At 42.5% G+C, this 15,370-nt stretch overlaps 2 protein-coding genes across 6 annotated transcripts in view; one reads left to right on the forward strand and one right to left on the reverse strand.

Annotated features, from left to right (window-relative positions):
* Positions 1–12,617, forward strand: part of bmpr1bb (bone morphogenetic protein receptor, type IBb) — a 44,915-nt gene extending 32,298 nt beyond the window's left edge. Inside the window, exons 5-14 of one of the 2 annotated variants that reach the window (XM_030084799.1) lie at positions 6,997–7,162; positions 7,902–8,001; positions 8,189–8,291; positions 9,675–9,771; positions 9,845–9,989; positions 10,170–10,362; positions 10,647–10,944; positions 11,042–11,217; positions 11,299–11,429; positions 11,542–12,617. In XM_030084799.1, the coding sequence (XP_029940659.1) occupies positions 6,997–7,162; positions 7,902–8,001; positions 8,189–8,291; positions 9,675–9,771; positions 9,845–9,989; positions 10,170–10,362; positions 10,647–10,944; positions 11,042–11,217; positions 11,299–11,429; positions 11,542–11,667 (1,535 nt within the window). In that variant the 3' untranslated portion in view covers positions 11,668–12,617. The remainder of the gene's footprint in view (positions 1–6,996; positions 7,163–7,901; positions 8,002–8,188; positions 8,292–9,674; positions 9,772–9,844; positions 9,990–10,169; positions 10,363–10,646; positions 10,945–11,041; positions 11,218–11,298; positions 11,430–11,541) is intronic. The other variant, XM_030084800.1, reaches the window with a different exon arrangement.
* A 794-nt stretch (positions 12,618–13,411) lies between these two features.
* The window catches only part of unc5cb (unc-5 netrin receptor Cb), a 109,873-nt gene continuing 107,914 nt past the window's right edge, over positions 13,412–15,370 (reverse strand). For all 4 annotated transcript variants that reach the window (XM_030084798.1, XM_030084797.1, XM_030084796.1 and 1 more), the window contains one exon: positions 13,412–14,662. In XM_030084798.1, coding sequence (XP_029940658.1) covers positions 14,503–14,662 — 160 coding nt within the window. In that variant the 3' untranslated portion in view covers positions 13,412–14,502. The remainder of the gene's footprint in view (positions 14,663–15,370) is intronic.

Genomic DNA, 15,370 nt, shown 5'->3' on the forward strand with positions numbered 1-15,370 from the left:
AAAAGTCAAAAAGTTTTCAAGATAATCCACTCTTTGAATCAATGAGTGATGCTTTTACAAAAAAAAAAAACAAAAAAAAAAAACCTACAGTACATATGAACGGCCTACCTTCAGAACAAAGTACCTTCAATTCCCTCCTGTACAAAGCTCTGCTTGACTGAAATTGTGTCAAAACTAAAGACCAGGTGTAAAGTCCCATCCTGGCTGTGTGCTTCAGAGCTAAATGTAACTTTCACAGTTGGTCATGAAATACCTCAGCTGCTCACGAATGCTTCTTTTGGAGAATTTATTTCACTCTTCTCTGCACAGACTGATCCGAGAGTTTAAAGTCTGACTGAGTTTGAGAATCAGTAGCCAAACAAATATAAAAGATGTGTGAAGATGAAGTAAAACCCGAAAGAGGAGTACTGATCCGCTTTCTGCCGCTGCAGCTCAACAAATAAAAGATTAGATTTAGCTACCTGAAAAGGCTTCATACACAGTTTTTTCTGGAACTGAGTTTACCCTCCTTGGTGTAGTTGTTGCAGTTTTTTTTTTTTTTTTATAAATGCTGCAGCTAAGAGTTGCATTTTTGTTTCTTTTGTGATCTTTTGAAGGTCATCCAAATGAGTTAAACATGTGGGAGGCTGCCCATAAATCTGAGTTGCACGGCCAATTTGCCACCTGTTTTCTGCAGCCTCTCGTGAGGTTCATGGAAAATACGTGGATGATTCCGGACCACGTTCAGCCAGTGGCAATGCAGCATCAACACATTGTCACTGTTGAAATTACTGACCTGGTAATTTGGCTCATTTCTTTGATCCACACCATCTAAACAAGTAAGAATACAGCGATATTATGCATAAAACTGAACAAGAGAACATTTTTATATGTTCCAAATATACCAGATACCGAAAGCTGTCATTTTATGGGCTAACCTACAGCCCCCTGTCACTGTATTCTACACTCAAAGGCTAAAGAATGTCAAAGCAGGGACTCCACTCTTCATGAAAATACAGTAGTATGCAGTTTCACAGAGCAGCTTAAAAAGTAGCATCTGTTATAAAGTGTGAGAAATAACAAAACCAAGGTCATTTGAGAAGCAAATGCCGTGCCCTTTGCTGGAAGACAGAAAAACACAAATTGTTAACTATATCGATGCAATATAGCTTTTGCAGTCCTCTGGACATGCAGTGCATGCAATTTCAGTGGGACTCACTCAGGAGGAGTTTCACTGTTTCCTTTTTTTTCTGAGCTTCATGTACTTGAACTTGTGTGTTCAGTTTGTGGTTTCTTGCACACTGGCCCTATTATGCAGCTTTATGAAGCCCTTTGGAAGGTGTCTGTGTGCATCTGAGTGTTGTGCAGTGAGGTCAGAGTGCAGTTCGCCGTGGCGGCCCTGCAGTACAAAACAGCAGCAGTTGGTCCTCGGCAGGGCCGGACTCCCTCAGCCTTCTGCGTGCTGTTTCCTGTCAGGATGTGGATACGGTTCCCCTACACAGAATTTGATCCCCGGGCAGATGTGCTGCTCCAGCAGTCAGGCCTGGGAGCGAAATCTGTGTGTTTGTGCAACAATTGCTCATGTGCAGCATGTTAATGCATCTGCCTGCCTTGTGAGACTTGGAAGCGTTGGGTTTCTTTTTGGGAGTTCAGAGGGAGTACTAAAAGGACCACTGACTCCCTGGTTCTGAACTTTAAAATGGAAGCATCTGAATAATAAGGTCCCCCAATGCATGAGCAGCTGTTTTAAAAGCATGTCGGGTCTAATAAACATTATCATCCCTGATATTTAGATATATATATATATTTCAACAGCTGGGGAAATATTTTCCTCAACTTGATGTGGATTGAAGTTTGACAGAACATTGATTGTAATTAGTTTCGCTGCACCTAACAGTTTGAAAGAATGCAGGTGGATGTTAGTACTTTGTAACAAAGCCATCCATGCATTTTTCCAATAGCGGACCTCATTCTGCGTTTTCATCTTTTTCCAAACTGACGTGAAAAAGCTATATGTCTTCTCTTAATGCAAACCTGCAGCACTAAAGTGCATCGCATTCCCAGAAGGAATTTACTTATTCATTTATTGCACCTGGATTATGAGAAAGACAATTAAAGTTAACCATCCGTGTGTTTGTAGCTCAATACCCACAAACCTTGAACAACCTTGAGTAAAAACAGAAGCATCAGCCCACATATCTGGCAGAGGTGAAGCTGTGGGGTAAAGTGACATACTGCGGCGGCGTGATGGTGGTTGTGTCTGAATATGTCTGTAATGAACTCCAGCATCACTCAGTGGATTGTGGCTTTTTCCAGTAAGTCCAGACCACATGCACAGATAGATGAGCCGTAAGATGCATTTATAGGGATTGTGGGTAGACAATGCGTTTTTCTTTTTTTTTTTCTTCTATAGTATCTTACAGAAGGGCTGAGAGGAGAAATGCAGTGTGTAGAGATGAAGCCACACATGGTTCGGTCCAGTGATGCCAGCATGTGTGTTTCTTTCACTCATAAAGGTGTTACTGGCATGTGTGCTTAAACAATTATTACGTGTATAATATTTTGTTACAGTTGCACAAACACACAGCACTTCAGCTACCTTCTACAAAATGGACTTGTTGGCCTTCTTGGCACGGGCGACGTAAACAGCTTTTAATTTAAAGCATTATCAGGATATGACCTGAATGCATTCAAGAGCACTGGGTCACTTTAGTAAACGTTCAGTGATGGAATGGAAAGGTAAAACACGGTAGCAGGAGGGTTTTTTCAGGGTTTTTTTTTTTATATATACATTGTGTTTTTAATATAAACAATTAATTGACATGAACACATTAAAATCCCAGTCCTTATAGCCTACAGTTTTCATACTTTTTAAGTAAAGTGATTGTATGATGTTGTAAACTATTATACACACTCAGAACACATGAACACAGAATGCATTGGAGAAAACCATTCTGTGCTCAGCACTGTCTCCTACAGTGAATCAGAGATACTACATTTCTTACCTAATATCTTATCAATGTATCAGAAACACATTGCATATTCCTTGAAAAGTGTAAATACATTACATGCAGTGAAATGCAGTGAGAAGGCAAGAGACACTCTCAGTCTGTCACAGACACAATCTGACAGTCGGCTCATCTTGTGTCTGCCTCACATTACACGTCTCTGTGTTATTTTATAGGGAAATATGCTAATTTGGCAGTATTGATTCTTTGTTCCTTTCACATTTTCTGATTTGTCTGTATGTTCAAAACCCTTTCTATTGTCTTTTCTTTCATCAGTTGTGAACACAGCAGTTTGTGTTCATGCCTCTCTGAGGTTTTTTTCTTGTGGATATAGCAGGACTTCGCTGTATTCACACCCTTGTGTGACATTTTTTTGTTTCTGTGCCACCGATGGGTTTCCCTCTCAGCTTTGCGATCGGACGCAAACGTGCAGCGCGGTCGCTGGGGCTGAGCGGCGGAAGTTCAGGGAGAAGTGGCGCCTCACAGTGACCGGCGTCTTTCCCTTGCAGGGGCTGCACGGTCACGGCCGGTAAACCCGGAACAGGTTTCTTGAGGATGCGCGGTGGTAACAGATGACCCCATGTGGGTCCTGCAGCGGAGGAGGAGGGCGAGCGTGGAATGTTTACCCTCAGACGGGCTCCTGTGCGTGCGTGTGTGTGTGTGTGTGTGTGTGTGTGTGTGTGTGTGTGTGTCTGTGCATGTGCACATGTGTCAGTGTCTCATGTGGCAGAGGCCTTTGAAGCCTGCAGGGGGTTAAGAGGAATGAACTGCGTTGGTAGGGTGGAGGAGGAGGATGTATGGCCCCTTCGCAGGTTGATTGTGACCCCCCCGGGGTCAGAGTGCACTTCAGAGACGCCGGGGAAGATGCCTCCTTTGAGGAGGTGATTTATCATAACCACCTGGAGTAACTTATCTCCTGTTTCCCTCACGTCCTCCTTTATCTGTGTGAAGGTCACAGCTCACAGATTAAATGCCAGTAGTGCTCTAGTGGGACAATTGTGTTAATTTGAACCGTTTTATTTGTAGAATTTGTTTTCCCCCTTGATGAGAAATTTCCATGTCAATATTTCTCTCTATGATCACTTGTGACGTCTTCATTTAAACATATAAACTGACGGTGATTTCAGTCAAGGCATGTCTGCTTAGGATTGTTTTCCCTTTCTTCAAAAGGAATTTAAGATAACTGTAAGTAGGAGGAAACCTCAACTTCTGGCCTTCAGCAGGAACAAGTAGGTTCCCATGAAAAATGCCCACACATGGAGCTGGACTGTTATCTCTGGTAAAATGTCACATCGAAGATCTCCAAAATATTACATCAAAGCCCGAATGAAACAATGAAAAAGTGGGAAAGCAGATGGGCATATTTTGAGAAACTGAATCTTAGGAGGAAGTACCCAAAGATGCTGATGGTGAAAGGTTCTGCAGCTGGAGTAATTCAGCGTACTGTGAGTCCCACTGCTGAAAGGATGTATGTGTGTGTGTGTGTGTGTGTGTGTGTGTGTGTGTGTGTGTGTGTGTGTGTGTGTGTGTGTGTGTGTGCGCGTGTGTGAGGAACAGCCTGTGGAATGTGTGGGGGATGCAGATCAGATTTCGGGGTGACCTTGAGTGTGCCACATCGCTGACACAGCAAGTTTGCATGTGTTTGTATGTGAAAGAGTCCCCGGCATAATTTATGTGCCTACATGTCTGACAGACAGCGGTTAACTGGAGTGTTTAAAAAAATATAGATATTTTTTTTAATGTGCAACTCTTAATAAAAAAAATCCAGGAAAATCATGTTAGATTTAATAAGGTGATATTATATTGAATGATTTTCTTTGTCTTTCTGCTGTTTTCATTGAGAAAGAAAAACTGAGCGGAGTGTAACAGAGTGAACTTCTGCGTCAAGACTCCTGCTGGCTTTACATCCTATAGCTTCTTTAATAGTCTGTTGAACACGCAGTGAGTCTGCAGTAAAACTACTCACATGGCAGACATGACAGACTCCAGGACTCACTCCAGAAAGGATTCGTTACATTGAGAGAGACTGTCAGGACGGGATTCTTTATTCAGAGTCTGTTGAAAGGAAAATACCCCATTTCTCAAAAATACTGTGAAGAAATATGTTGCTTTGTCCAACTAAGAACCACAGGTAACTGGAGCTGAATGTCAGTCGCTGTGACAGCAGGGTGATGAGCAGACTCTTTAAAAAGATGCAGACTCTTTGAAACCATCACCAAAGAAAGAAAATCTCCAACAACCACCTTTCTGCAACCTCAAGATCTCTCACATCTGATTTATTTAACTTATATATTTAATTTCACTGCTTCCAGTTAAATTTTCTCAACATTTCTAGAACACAGTTTTGCGAAACATTTCGTGATGTGTTTTTCATGCCCGTGCTTTCAGTGAACTTTCTGTCTTTAATGCTATCTTCATCTAGATTTGGATCAGCTCTCTTTTAAGATGGCCTGGAAATAACTTTTTTTAACAGTTTTATCCTAATCCTGATTTTGATTTACCTGTGTATTAATGTTGTATGTACTGTAATTGCTTTTCTCAATCATTCTATTCTATTCTGTTTGATTCTGATGTGTTCGTAGTCATTGGAACATCAAGATACTGACTTCTTCTAAAAAAATATTAACTATTCCTACACCTCCTTTCTCAATCCAGGCTTATTTTGAAGTGCAAGTTGATGACAGTTTGGACAGCCAGCTCTGCCTTCATGCAAATTCTGTCACTTTTTCTGAACAAGTCAGCATTTCATCATATCACATAACCTTTTTAGACTTTTTTTTTTTCAATTTTGTACACATTTCTGTTTCCCTGATATCAGCCACACGGTTACATTTCTGTGCAGTGCAACCTCCACCTGTCTTCACTGCTTACTCACCGCTGATATAAAAATTTGAATGAGAGCAGAGCTCGATCGGACACAGTGTCTTTGTCTGGCTGACAACTCCATGAAACATTCCGCTCGCTGTTTTTTTTTTTTTGAACGCTTGCAGAACAAACGCGATAAAGAACACCTCGGCCACTGTGAAGGAGGATCTGAACACCTCCACAAACTTCCCCTCTCGGAGAAACAGTAACCCAGATTAGGTTGAAACAACACAGAGTCCCTCTTAAAGAACAGTCAGCGTGTTTATACTACACTCTGCAGAGCCTTTTCAACACGTCGTCCCCCGGAGGATTATCCGTGTCCTTTTTTTTTTTTTTCAGTGGCTGCTTGGCTTTCAGGCAGTTGCACTGCTTAGATCTGCTTACACCGTTCACAATGCAACCTTTCCAGGGAGGCTTTTTTTCCCGTTTGATTGACAGTGGTCCTTATGTGTAAACCTGCATATTAGTCGCATGTTTACGACCATTTTTATTAGGAGTGGATGTTCAGCTGACCGTAAAACTAGGAATTTTCAGTCGCAGTCATTTGCAGAATATGATCTGTATTTATAAGAATGACAGCAGAAAGAAGGAAGGAGAGGGAGTGAAACTCAGCCTGACACTGAGAGGAAGACATCCATCTAGTGTGGCACAACACTGTTCAGCTCTCTGACCACAGAGGTCTTTGGGGATGAGCTGCTGTCAGAACCGGTTTCATTTTCCAGCGATCGACTGTGTGCACGCCCTCACCTACTTCATATCGAGGGAAAGAAAGAGCCACCACTGCCTAATAGTTATATTTAACAATTTTATAGCTGCTTAATGTTAGCCTGTCACTGAATAAATGCCCCTAATTTGTCTAGACACGTGTGTGTCAACACTTCAAATTTGCTGATAGATAATGTGTTATCCCTACAATAGATCACATTGGTTTAAACAAGACTAATCTATTTTATCTATTTGAAACAGTGACATCTGTGGTTCTGAATAAGCATGGGCTCCTTTATTCTTTTTTTTGCTGTTAAGGCAAAAGCTTGCTTCGATGAACTGGTAAACCAGCGGAACCAGAATAGCAGTATCCACTAGAATCTCATGTTTTGTTTCTTTTAATTCCTTATTGTTCTATTTTCGGACTCTCTTCACTCAGCAGCCAACATGTTGGACGCCATGCTTCTGAAGAACGGATCGAAGGGGGGATCAGGGCGGCGGGCGGAGGAGAGCAGCGGCAGCACGGCCACAGTTTCTGCTGAGAATGTGCTTTGGTGCCATTGTTCCAACCACTGCCTCGTGGACTCCGTCAACAACACTTGCAAGTACGGCGGAATGCACACACTGCAGTACTCACGGCCACGTTCGCTCCAGGGAGAATATTTTAGGAGCCATATCCACCCTTGGAATAAACCTGACTTCATTTCAATTGTAAAACATGGACATGGAAAGGTGTTTTTTTTTTTTTTTTTTTTTTGTATTCATAACATACATACCACTTTAAAATAAATCAAACAGATCAGGCACCTGAGTAGCCTGGAGACCTGCTTTCTTCATTCTATAGCACAGCTGAACAGCTGCATGACTCACATCACTTACATTTAATTATATACATTATAGTATGAGATGATATACAAATCATTTCAATTCTAGAAACAAACTTTCCCATCCTCATTATGATCTAACTTGTCAACATGTTAATATGCTGGAACTGGATTGATTGTCACGATTCTGTGTTCATAAGCTGTTTTTCATGTCCGCGATTGCAACACCACATTCATTGAATGTGTTTGTACTTGTCACTGATCTGTTATTATTATTATTATTAGTAGTAGTAGTAGTAGTATTGTCACCATTTAGTACAGCAACACCAAATTGCACTATACAGCCATTTCAAGTAGATTCTTTAACCCGTTCAAATATGTAGCGTGAGTGTGTGTCCTTTTCTGATCATACCAAACTTGAATCTTTCTCAGGTATATGAAGAATTTGTCATTCATCAGTTAAAGAGACAGTATTTATTCAAGCGGTTCAGACCTTGGTGTTGTGTGTGTATTTCTGCAGGACTGATGGTTACTGCTTCACCATGATTAAGGAGGAGGGGGGCCTGCCCGTGTTCACTGCAGGCTGTGTGGGACGAGCCGGATCCGAGTTTCAGTGCAGAGTAAGTCTGCATTTTGTGAATTTTTACAATATATTTGCCTGGATATTTAAATACAGAGTGTGTGACTGACATTTTTTAAGATGTTTTTTTCTCCCATTTTAGTCCAAATACTATGTATTTTGTTGTTGTTCTTGTTAGTTTTACTAAAAAAACCATTTCTACGCGTGTGTGTGTGTGTGTGTGACAGGACACAGGGAATGCACGCGTGAGGAGAGCCATCGAGTGCTGCGCGGATCAGCACTTCTGCAACAGAGACTTACACCCCACTCTCCCTCCGCTCGTGACGTCAGGTGAGACACACAGACGTTCATTTGTCCGCTCAGGTTTTCACGCAGTGAAATCCGGCCCCCGCTTTGAAGCGCGAGTGGCTTTTAGAACAGGCTCGCTCAGGCCGCGCCGGGTCGCTGATGGGTAGTGACAGTTTAAACTGTTACAAACCACAGTGTGGTGCTGGAATGAAGTGGCACATGCTGCTCCGGGGAGGCAGAGAGAGAGAGAGAGAGGGGGAGAGAGAGAGAGGGAGAGAGAGAGAGAGGGGCAGGTGAAACGCAGCCTGCAGACTTGGCTTGTTCTCTCACCCTCTAATGAAAAGGACAGCCTCTCCCCAGGGCCTGCTTGAGTTTCTTGCCTCAGGACGGATGTGAGATATCTGTCCATCTGTCACGCCACAACACACCAACACATGCACACACATATTTTTTTTTCCCCCCCTCTCACTCATTCTCTCTCATAGCTGACACTCACAACTACGCTTTTTACACAACCTCAAGTATGTCATTTTGACCTTCATGCAATGGTGATACATTTCTAAGGTCTATTAATGTTTGATGAAAATACTTGATGGTTTTCCTCCAACTGGATCCTCAAAAGGAATTTCAGATGTTGTCAAACATGTAATTTAACAGGAAATTGTCATTATTATTAGAAGCAATATGTGCAGATTGCTACAACTAAATCTGAAAATAAAAAGCCAACAGTTCTAAACACCATCGTACAAGTTGTAAATAAGCATTTTTTTATTCTCAAAACTTAGCTGTATATAGAATAATAAAGCATGTGCACCAGAATTAACAAAAGCAAAGAAAACTCAATAACTACATTAAAAACTGTCATAAATACACTGTTACAAGTATGCATTGGTGTTCGATGTGTTCTCTCCTGATTTTTCATGTCAATAAACACACCTGAAATGATCAATACTCCTTCATTCATTCACTTCAGTGACTCTCGACATCTTGATTCCATCCAGTTTTCTTTACTTCCTTGTTTCTCCCAAGAATCACCTGCAGTGTTCAGGCTTTGGAGTACATGTGTGTGTGTGTGGATCTGTGCATGTGTGTTTGATTGACAGGACCAGGGCCGAAAGGCTAGAGCCCCAGAGCAGCGCCGGGCCTCTGGGGTTTCTGTAGCGATGTCAGTGTGACACCTGATATGTGGGTTTCAGGAAGGGGATGTGATCGATAATAGGGGGTTGGGGTTGTGCGCAGGCCAGAATCTGAAGGAAAGGAGAGAAAATAACTTGTCCCTACTGATGAAAATTACAAAGATCTTTAAGGTGATAAGAGTGAACAAACTGGACTGTCGCCTCCTCTCTCAGTTCTAGATTTAGTTTCTCACACCAGGATTTATGTTCCTTCAAGTTGACAAAACTGTGTAATTTGTTCTTGTTTCAGATTATGTGGACCGTAGCATCCAGTACAGGGCTCTCTTCATCGCAGTCCCGGTTTGCAGCATCATCCTTGTCGTGATCCTCGTCTTCTGCTGTATCAGGTGGGACGCTTCCCTTTTCGCACTTATTGAAATAAATTCCACTATTTGATATTAACGTAAGTAACTGTGCCAGGTATAGGAGGCAAGTGTCTCGGCCACGCTACAGTATCGACCTGGAGCAGGATGAGACCTACATCCCCCCTGGGGAGTCTCTGAAAGACCTGATAGAGCATTCCAGAAGCATCGGGTCAGGCTCTGGGTCAGGACTCCCTCTGCTGGTAAGAACAAGCCACTACACACCTCCAGGCTCACCACAGGTCCACTTAAACAGTGTGAATCACACAGATTTTTTTGTTCCCCTATGAGGCTTCAGTTTTACTTGAGAATTTTCATGCGACTAAAACACAGCTGCAGTTTTTCGATTTTTTTGATTTTCATTATCTCCAATAACCTTCCAGGTCCAGCGCACCATCGCCAAGCAGATTCAGATGGTGAAGCAGATCGGAAAAGGCAGATATGGAGAAGTGTGGATGGGCAAGTGGAGAGGAGAGAGAGTCGCTGTGAAAGTCTTTTTCACCACTGAAGAGGAGAGCTGGTTCAGAGAGACGGAAATCTATCAGACCTTCCTGATGAGACATGAAAATATCCTGGGTAAGGTCACACACACACGGAGGGCCATGGAGTGGAGGAAAGGTCTGGGTTAAGGGGATTAGAGCGGTTTTCTCAGATGTAAAGAAATCACTCTGTATTTAGAAATCAGAGAAAGTAAACTCAGGAACTCATTCTTAACGTTCAACATTCTCATCTATGGGCCCCAGAGTCGTTCAGTGGTTACACTTTCCCCTCACAAGTCAATAAAATGTGAATAAAATCATGTGTGCTGCTTCCCACCCTCGCATTTCTCACTTCTCTCCTCACTGCCGTCTCACCTGCAGGATTCATCGCAGCCGACATTAAAGGGACGGGCTCGTGGACTCAGCTCTACCTGATCACAGACTACCACGAAAACGGGTCCCTGTACGACTACCTCAAGTCCAACACGCTGGACGTCAAGTCCCTGCTCAAACTGGCGTATTCCTCCATATCGGGCCTCTGCCACCTGCACACCGAGATCTACGGCACGCAGGGCAAGCCGGCCATCGCACACAGAGACCTGAAGAGTAAAAACGTCCTGGTGAAAAAGAACGGCTCGTGCTGCATCGCAGACCTGGGACTCGCTGTCAAGTTTAACAGGTACGGCGTGCATTCGGGATTTTCGAGTACCTATTTTATCAGTCTTGGAACTTTTCTTTATCACAGGGAACATTTCTTGTTGTCTTTTCTGTTTCAGTGACACCAATGAAGTGGAAATCCCTCCGAACCTGCGCGTTGGGACAAAGCGCTACATGCCTCCTGAAGTGTTGGACGAGAGCCTCAACAGAAGCTACTTCCAGTCTTTTATCATGGCTGACATGTACAGTTTCGGCCTCATAATTTGGGAGATGGCCCGTCGGTGCCTCTCTGGAGGTAAAGAACAAACAAAACAGAGTAAAAAAATGTTTTATTTATCTTAGTGATCAGTGATCGTCAGTCACGCTTTTCCCTCAGGCATCGTGGAGGAGTACCAGCTGCCTTATTATGACCTCGTGCCCACCGATCCTTCGTACGAAGACATGAGAGAAGTCGTTTGTATTAAGAAACAAAGACCTTCGTTTGCTAACCGCTGGAGCAGTGATGAGGTGCGATTTGACTTCTTCCCAACAGACAGCAGCTTTTATCTCATTTATGGATGGAGGAATGATCATTTATTTCCTTTTTCAACTTGTTGCGTATATGTTTGTCTGTTCTCAGTGCCTACGGCAGATGGGGAAGCTGATGTCGGAGTGCTGGGCTCACAACCCGGCCTCCCGCCTCACGGCCCTCAGGGTGAAGAAGACCCTGGCTAAGATGTTAGAGTCCCAGGATATCAAACTGTGAGGCAGAGTCAGCAGAGATGTCCTCGTCACCCACAGACTCGTCGTTGCCACTGGCACGGGCCATTTGTGCTGGCCAATAGAAGAAAGGGAATAAAGAAGAGACTGTGAAAGACAAAAAAATAATAAAAAAAAAAATCCTGACAAGACGAGTAAAGTGTTAATGGTCACCGAGTCAGAAAGACAAAAAGCGGGAGACTTATTGTGTCGGGGGAGAGCCGGCTTTTCTTGTCTGAGCCGCATCTGTGTCAGACCAAAGGTTCAGGTTGTGCTGTCTGGGAGGAGGATTCTGAAATCTCTGTGAAGAGCTCCAGACAGAGCAAGCTGCCGCTCCGCTCCTCTAAAGCCATGTAGCAGTATTCACGAGGCAGGCTTCTGCTCTGTCACAGCTGCCTCTGTTTTCATTGTTTACTTTTGAGACTTGTACACTGCATGTTGTGATATGACACTCGGCTGGAAGCTGTTTCAGCAGGAGTTCGGTCAAAGCCATTTGTGGTGATTGTCATCCATCCAAAGAAGTTTCAAATCCATGCCCAGGGACCTCGATTATTATTATTATTATTATTATTATTATTATTATTATTATTGCAGAAGAAGTCGTAATAAAGCATCTTGCAGGATATATAGCATACACACCATCGGCCAAAACACTATGACCGTTGACAGCTGAAATATTTCCTTTTGGTACTGAGCAAAACTTCTGGTTATCTTTCAGGTTTCCATAACTGAAGCCTTCCTCTTCTGTCAACTTGTATTAATTTGTACAAAGTCATTCTAAAATGTATTAATTATTGCCTTGCTGAATGTTGAAATGTTGCTGATCTGTGTACAGAACATGTCCCATCCACTCTGTCACTACGCTATGTGCCTTATTTAACCTGTACATATGTGATCAATGCCGGTGTGTGAGTGGATCTGGATAACATTCCCTATTAAAATAACTATGTCTTGAATGGTTTGCATATTTATGCATCAGAGGTCAAACAGAGAAATACACTGAGCAGGTGTGTGAGTGTACGTATGAATGAGTGAACGTCATTTACAGTATAAAGTGCTTCTGAGTGGGAAATGTATGATACAAGTGACGTCTGTCAACCACCGAGAGAGGAAACTGAAATACACTTTAAAATCAGAGCCAGGCCATGTTTTCAGTGTTGCATATAAATATAATTTATTATTAGTCTTAAAAAAATCTTTCTTACACTTTGTACAGTAACTTGACAGATGAAATGCAGGCTGTAGCAAGGAGCATCGTGAGAGTCAGAAAACGACGGGCTACATTCTTACTATACACAATAATAATCATGAAGCGGAAGAAAAACTGGGGAATGCGATGGCTAGCCAATGGAGAATGTCAAGATTGTTTCAAAAGGATGCAAAGTTTGCATAGACGGCTTTACGCGGACTGGGACAACTGCCAATAAAAATGATTTTCAACAGTAACAAAAAAAAAAAAAACAAAAAAAAAACGTGAGTAATCAAGAAGCAGCTGAGAGCACTCGAACACTTACAAGTGCTGCTGCATCAAAGGAATGTTGCATTTACAGCGATCACAACTTTTTTTTTTTTTTTTTATGCACAGATTCAGTGTCACCATAACATCGATGGCTTCTGTCAATAATGTACAAAGTCTGAGTAAAAATCTCCGTCATCCTCTCAATGTTCACCTCCAAACACATCAGATGTCATTTACATGATCACCTTCTGCAGCGAATTGAACCGCGAATCATTTTGGTAAAAAGCAGCTGTTTTTAAGTTGCATTGATCCTACAAAAATATACTTGTTTGATTCCCTTTTATTAGTAGTTCACTGCTGTTCTCAGCCTGACATCCGTCGTGTAAAAGCAGTATCTCAAGCAACATACAAGTCAGATGGTTAATGTCTCTCTGTCTGGGGGAAACACTTGTGTAAGAAGTTTGCTAAGATATAAACAGCAAAGTAAAGAAATATCCTCATAAATGCAACTCAAGTCGGAAAAAATAAAATACAGTCATGTAAAAGAAGCACGCATAATAGGAAATCAAAATCATAAAATGACTAAAATATTAATAATAGTTAACAATAGCCACACTAAACTTGTAAAATGATTACACCATGAATTTGCCTGTGAAGGTGGCGGGTGGGGGTAAATGTTAACAGCACCACTCAGCATCCACCGGGTGGCGCTATGACACAGTTTAAAAGAAGAAAGCGAGGGGACGCCGCAACGCATTCAAATAACAGGCAGAATAAAATACAAAAACAAAAAAGATATGTATAAATAGGCATATTATTAAATACTATGTTATCACAGAACACGTAGTTGTCCATGGAGTTGGCTTTGAGACTGATTTCGGAGAGGGAGAGATGTTTTTTTTTTTTGTTTTTTGTTTTTCTGACTCAAGTCTTCCTGTTTGGATGCTGTGACCTCTGATCGAGTGTCACTAACTTGTATATTTGACAGGGCGCATCTTCCACATCCACAGAGTCCATTCGAATGACTGGAAAGCTGTTTCCAAGGAAACCGGAGCCAAAAATATCAAGTCGCCGTACCAGAGAGAGAAAGAGAGAGAGAGAGAGAGAAGCAGCCAGAGAAATGACTGGCAGAGCTTTTTGTTTACTCTCCAAGTTTTTACACCCTTTGTTGCCAATGTTTAACTGGGTCATGGCTGAGCAGACCTTGCTGTTCCTGTCTTCTTTGAGTGTACACTCAGACGGTGCCTGTGAGAGAATACGTGCATTTGTCACAGAGATGAGAGACGACTCTCCCTGCTTTCAGGGCGTCCCCCACGTTCTCCTGTTTTCCTGTTGTGTCTTCTTCCTCCTCCCTGGAATGTCACGCTCCCCGGTGGGCAGGTGTCAGTGCTCAGTCACGGCGGGAACAAGGCTGTCGTGGCGCCCCATCTCCTCCAGCACCTGGGCGAGGCGGCTGAGGTTGCCGTCGGGGAAATGCTGGGCCTCCCACAAGTCGAGGATGACTCCTGTCGGACTAGATTTGGTGGCGAAGTAGTTGAGATACCTGAATGAAAGATTGAGAAAGCAGAGAGCAGCAGGAGCCACATCATGAAGGTGTCTTGTTTAATAAAGTTTAGCAAAGATTTTATGCCAATGACTTCATTTAACACACTGAATGTGACTTAAAACACCTAAAAATAATTGCATTGTTTAAAATCGTCTGTATTTAATGCGTCTGGAAAAAAAAAGGTGCAAATTAGCTCACTCTTTGGCAGAGAAACTGTTGTTATTGTACCGAGAAGCATTTCCTCAGATAACCCCAACTGTTTTATTTGCAGAGGTGTTATTATAGGATCTTTTTCTATTGTTCTTGTTTTGTTCTTCCCACTGTTGACTTTAGGACGGATCATCTCTTTGTTTTTGTTTTTTAGCCAAAATCAAATATTCAAATTCTTTCCTTCTTGAATATGTCTTTAAGTTACCCCACCGACAGCCCCACCTCCGTGTAATTAAACTTCATTTTGTGCTTGAAGGCACTCGGCTTAATGCAAACGGTCACACACTCGAAACCCTCATCTGCGTACTATGTACGTTGTCAGTTCTGCTTTTATTCTCAGCTGTTCACCCGTAAATCGAAAGGCCAATCATGTAAATGGTGAATGGACCTCCCTTATGAAGCCATTTCACTTCTTCGGAGGTTTCAAAGTGCTTTTCACTGGTCGTCACATTCGTCCTGTCACCCACACACTCGCACACTAATGGACAGGGCGAG

The sequence above is a fragment of the Salarias fasciatus genome (genome assembly GCF_902148845.1).
Source record: "Salarias fasciatus chromosome 7 unlocalized genomic scaffold, fSalaFa1.1 super_scaffold_4, whole genome shotgun sequence".
NCBI classification, from domain to species: domain Eukaryota; kingdom Metazoa; phylum Chordata; class Actinopteri; order Blenniiformes; family Blenniidae; genus Salarias; species Salarias fasciatus.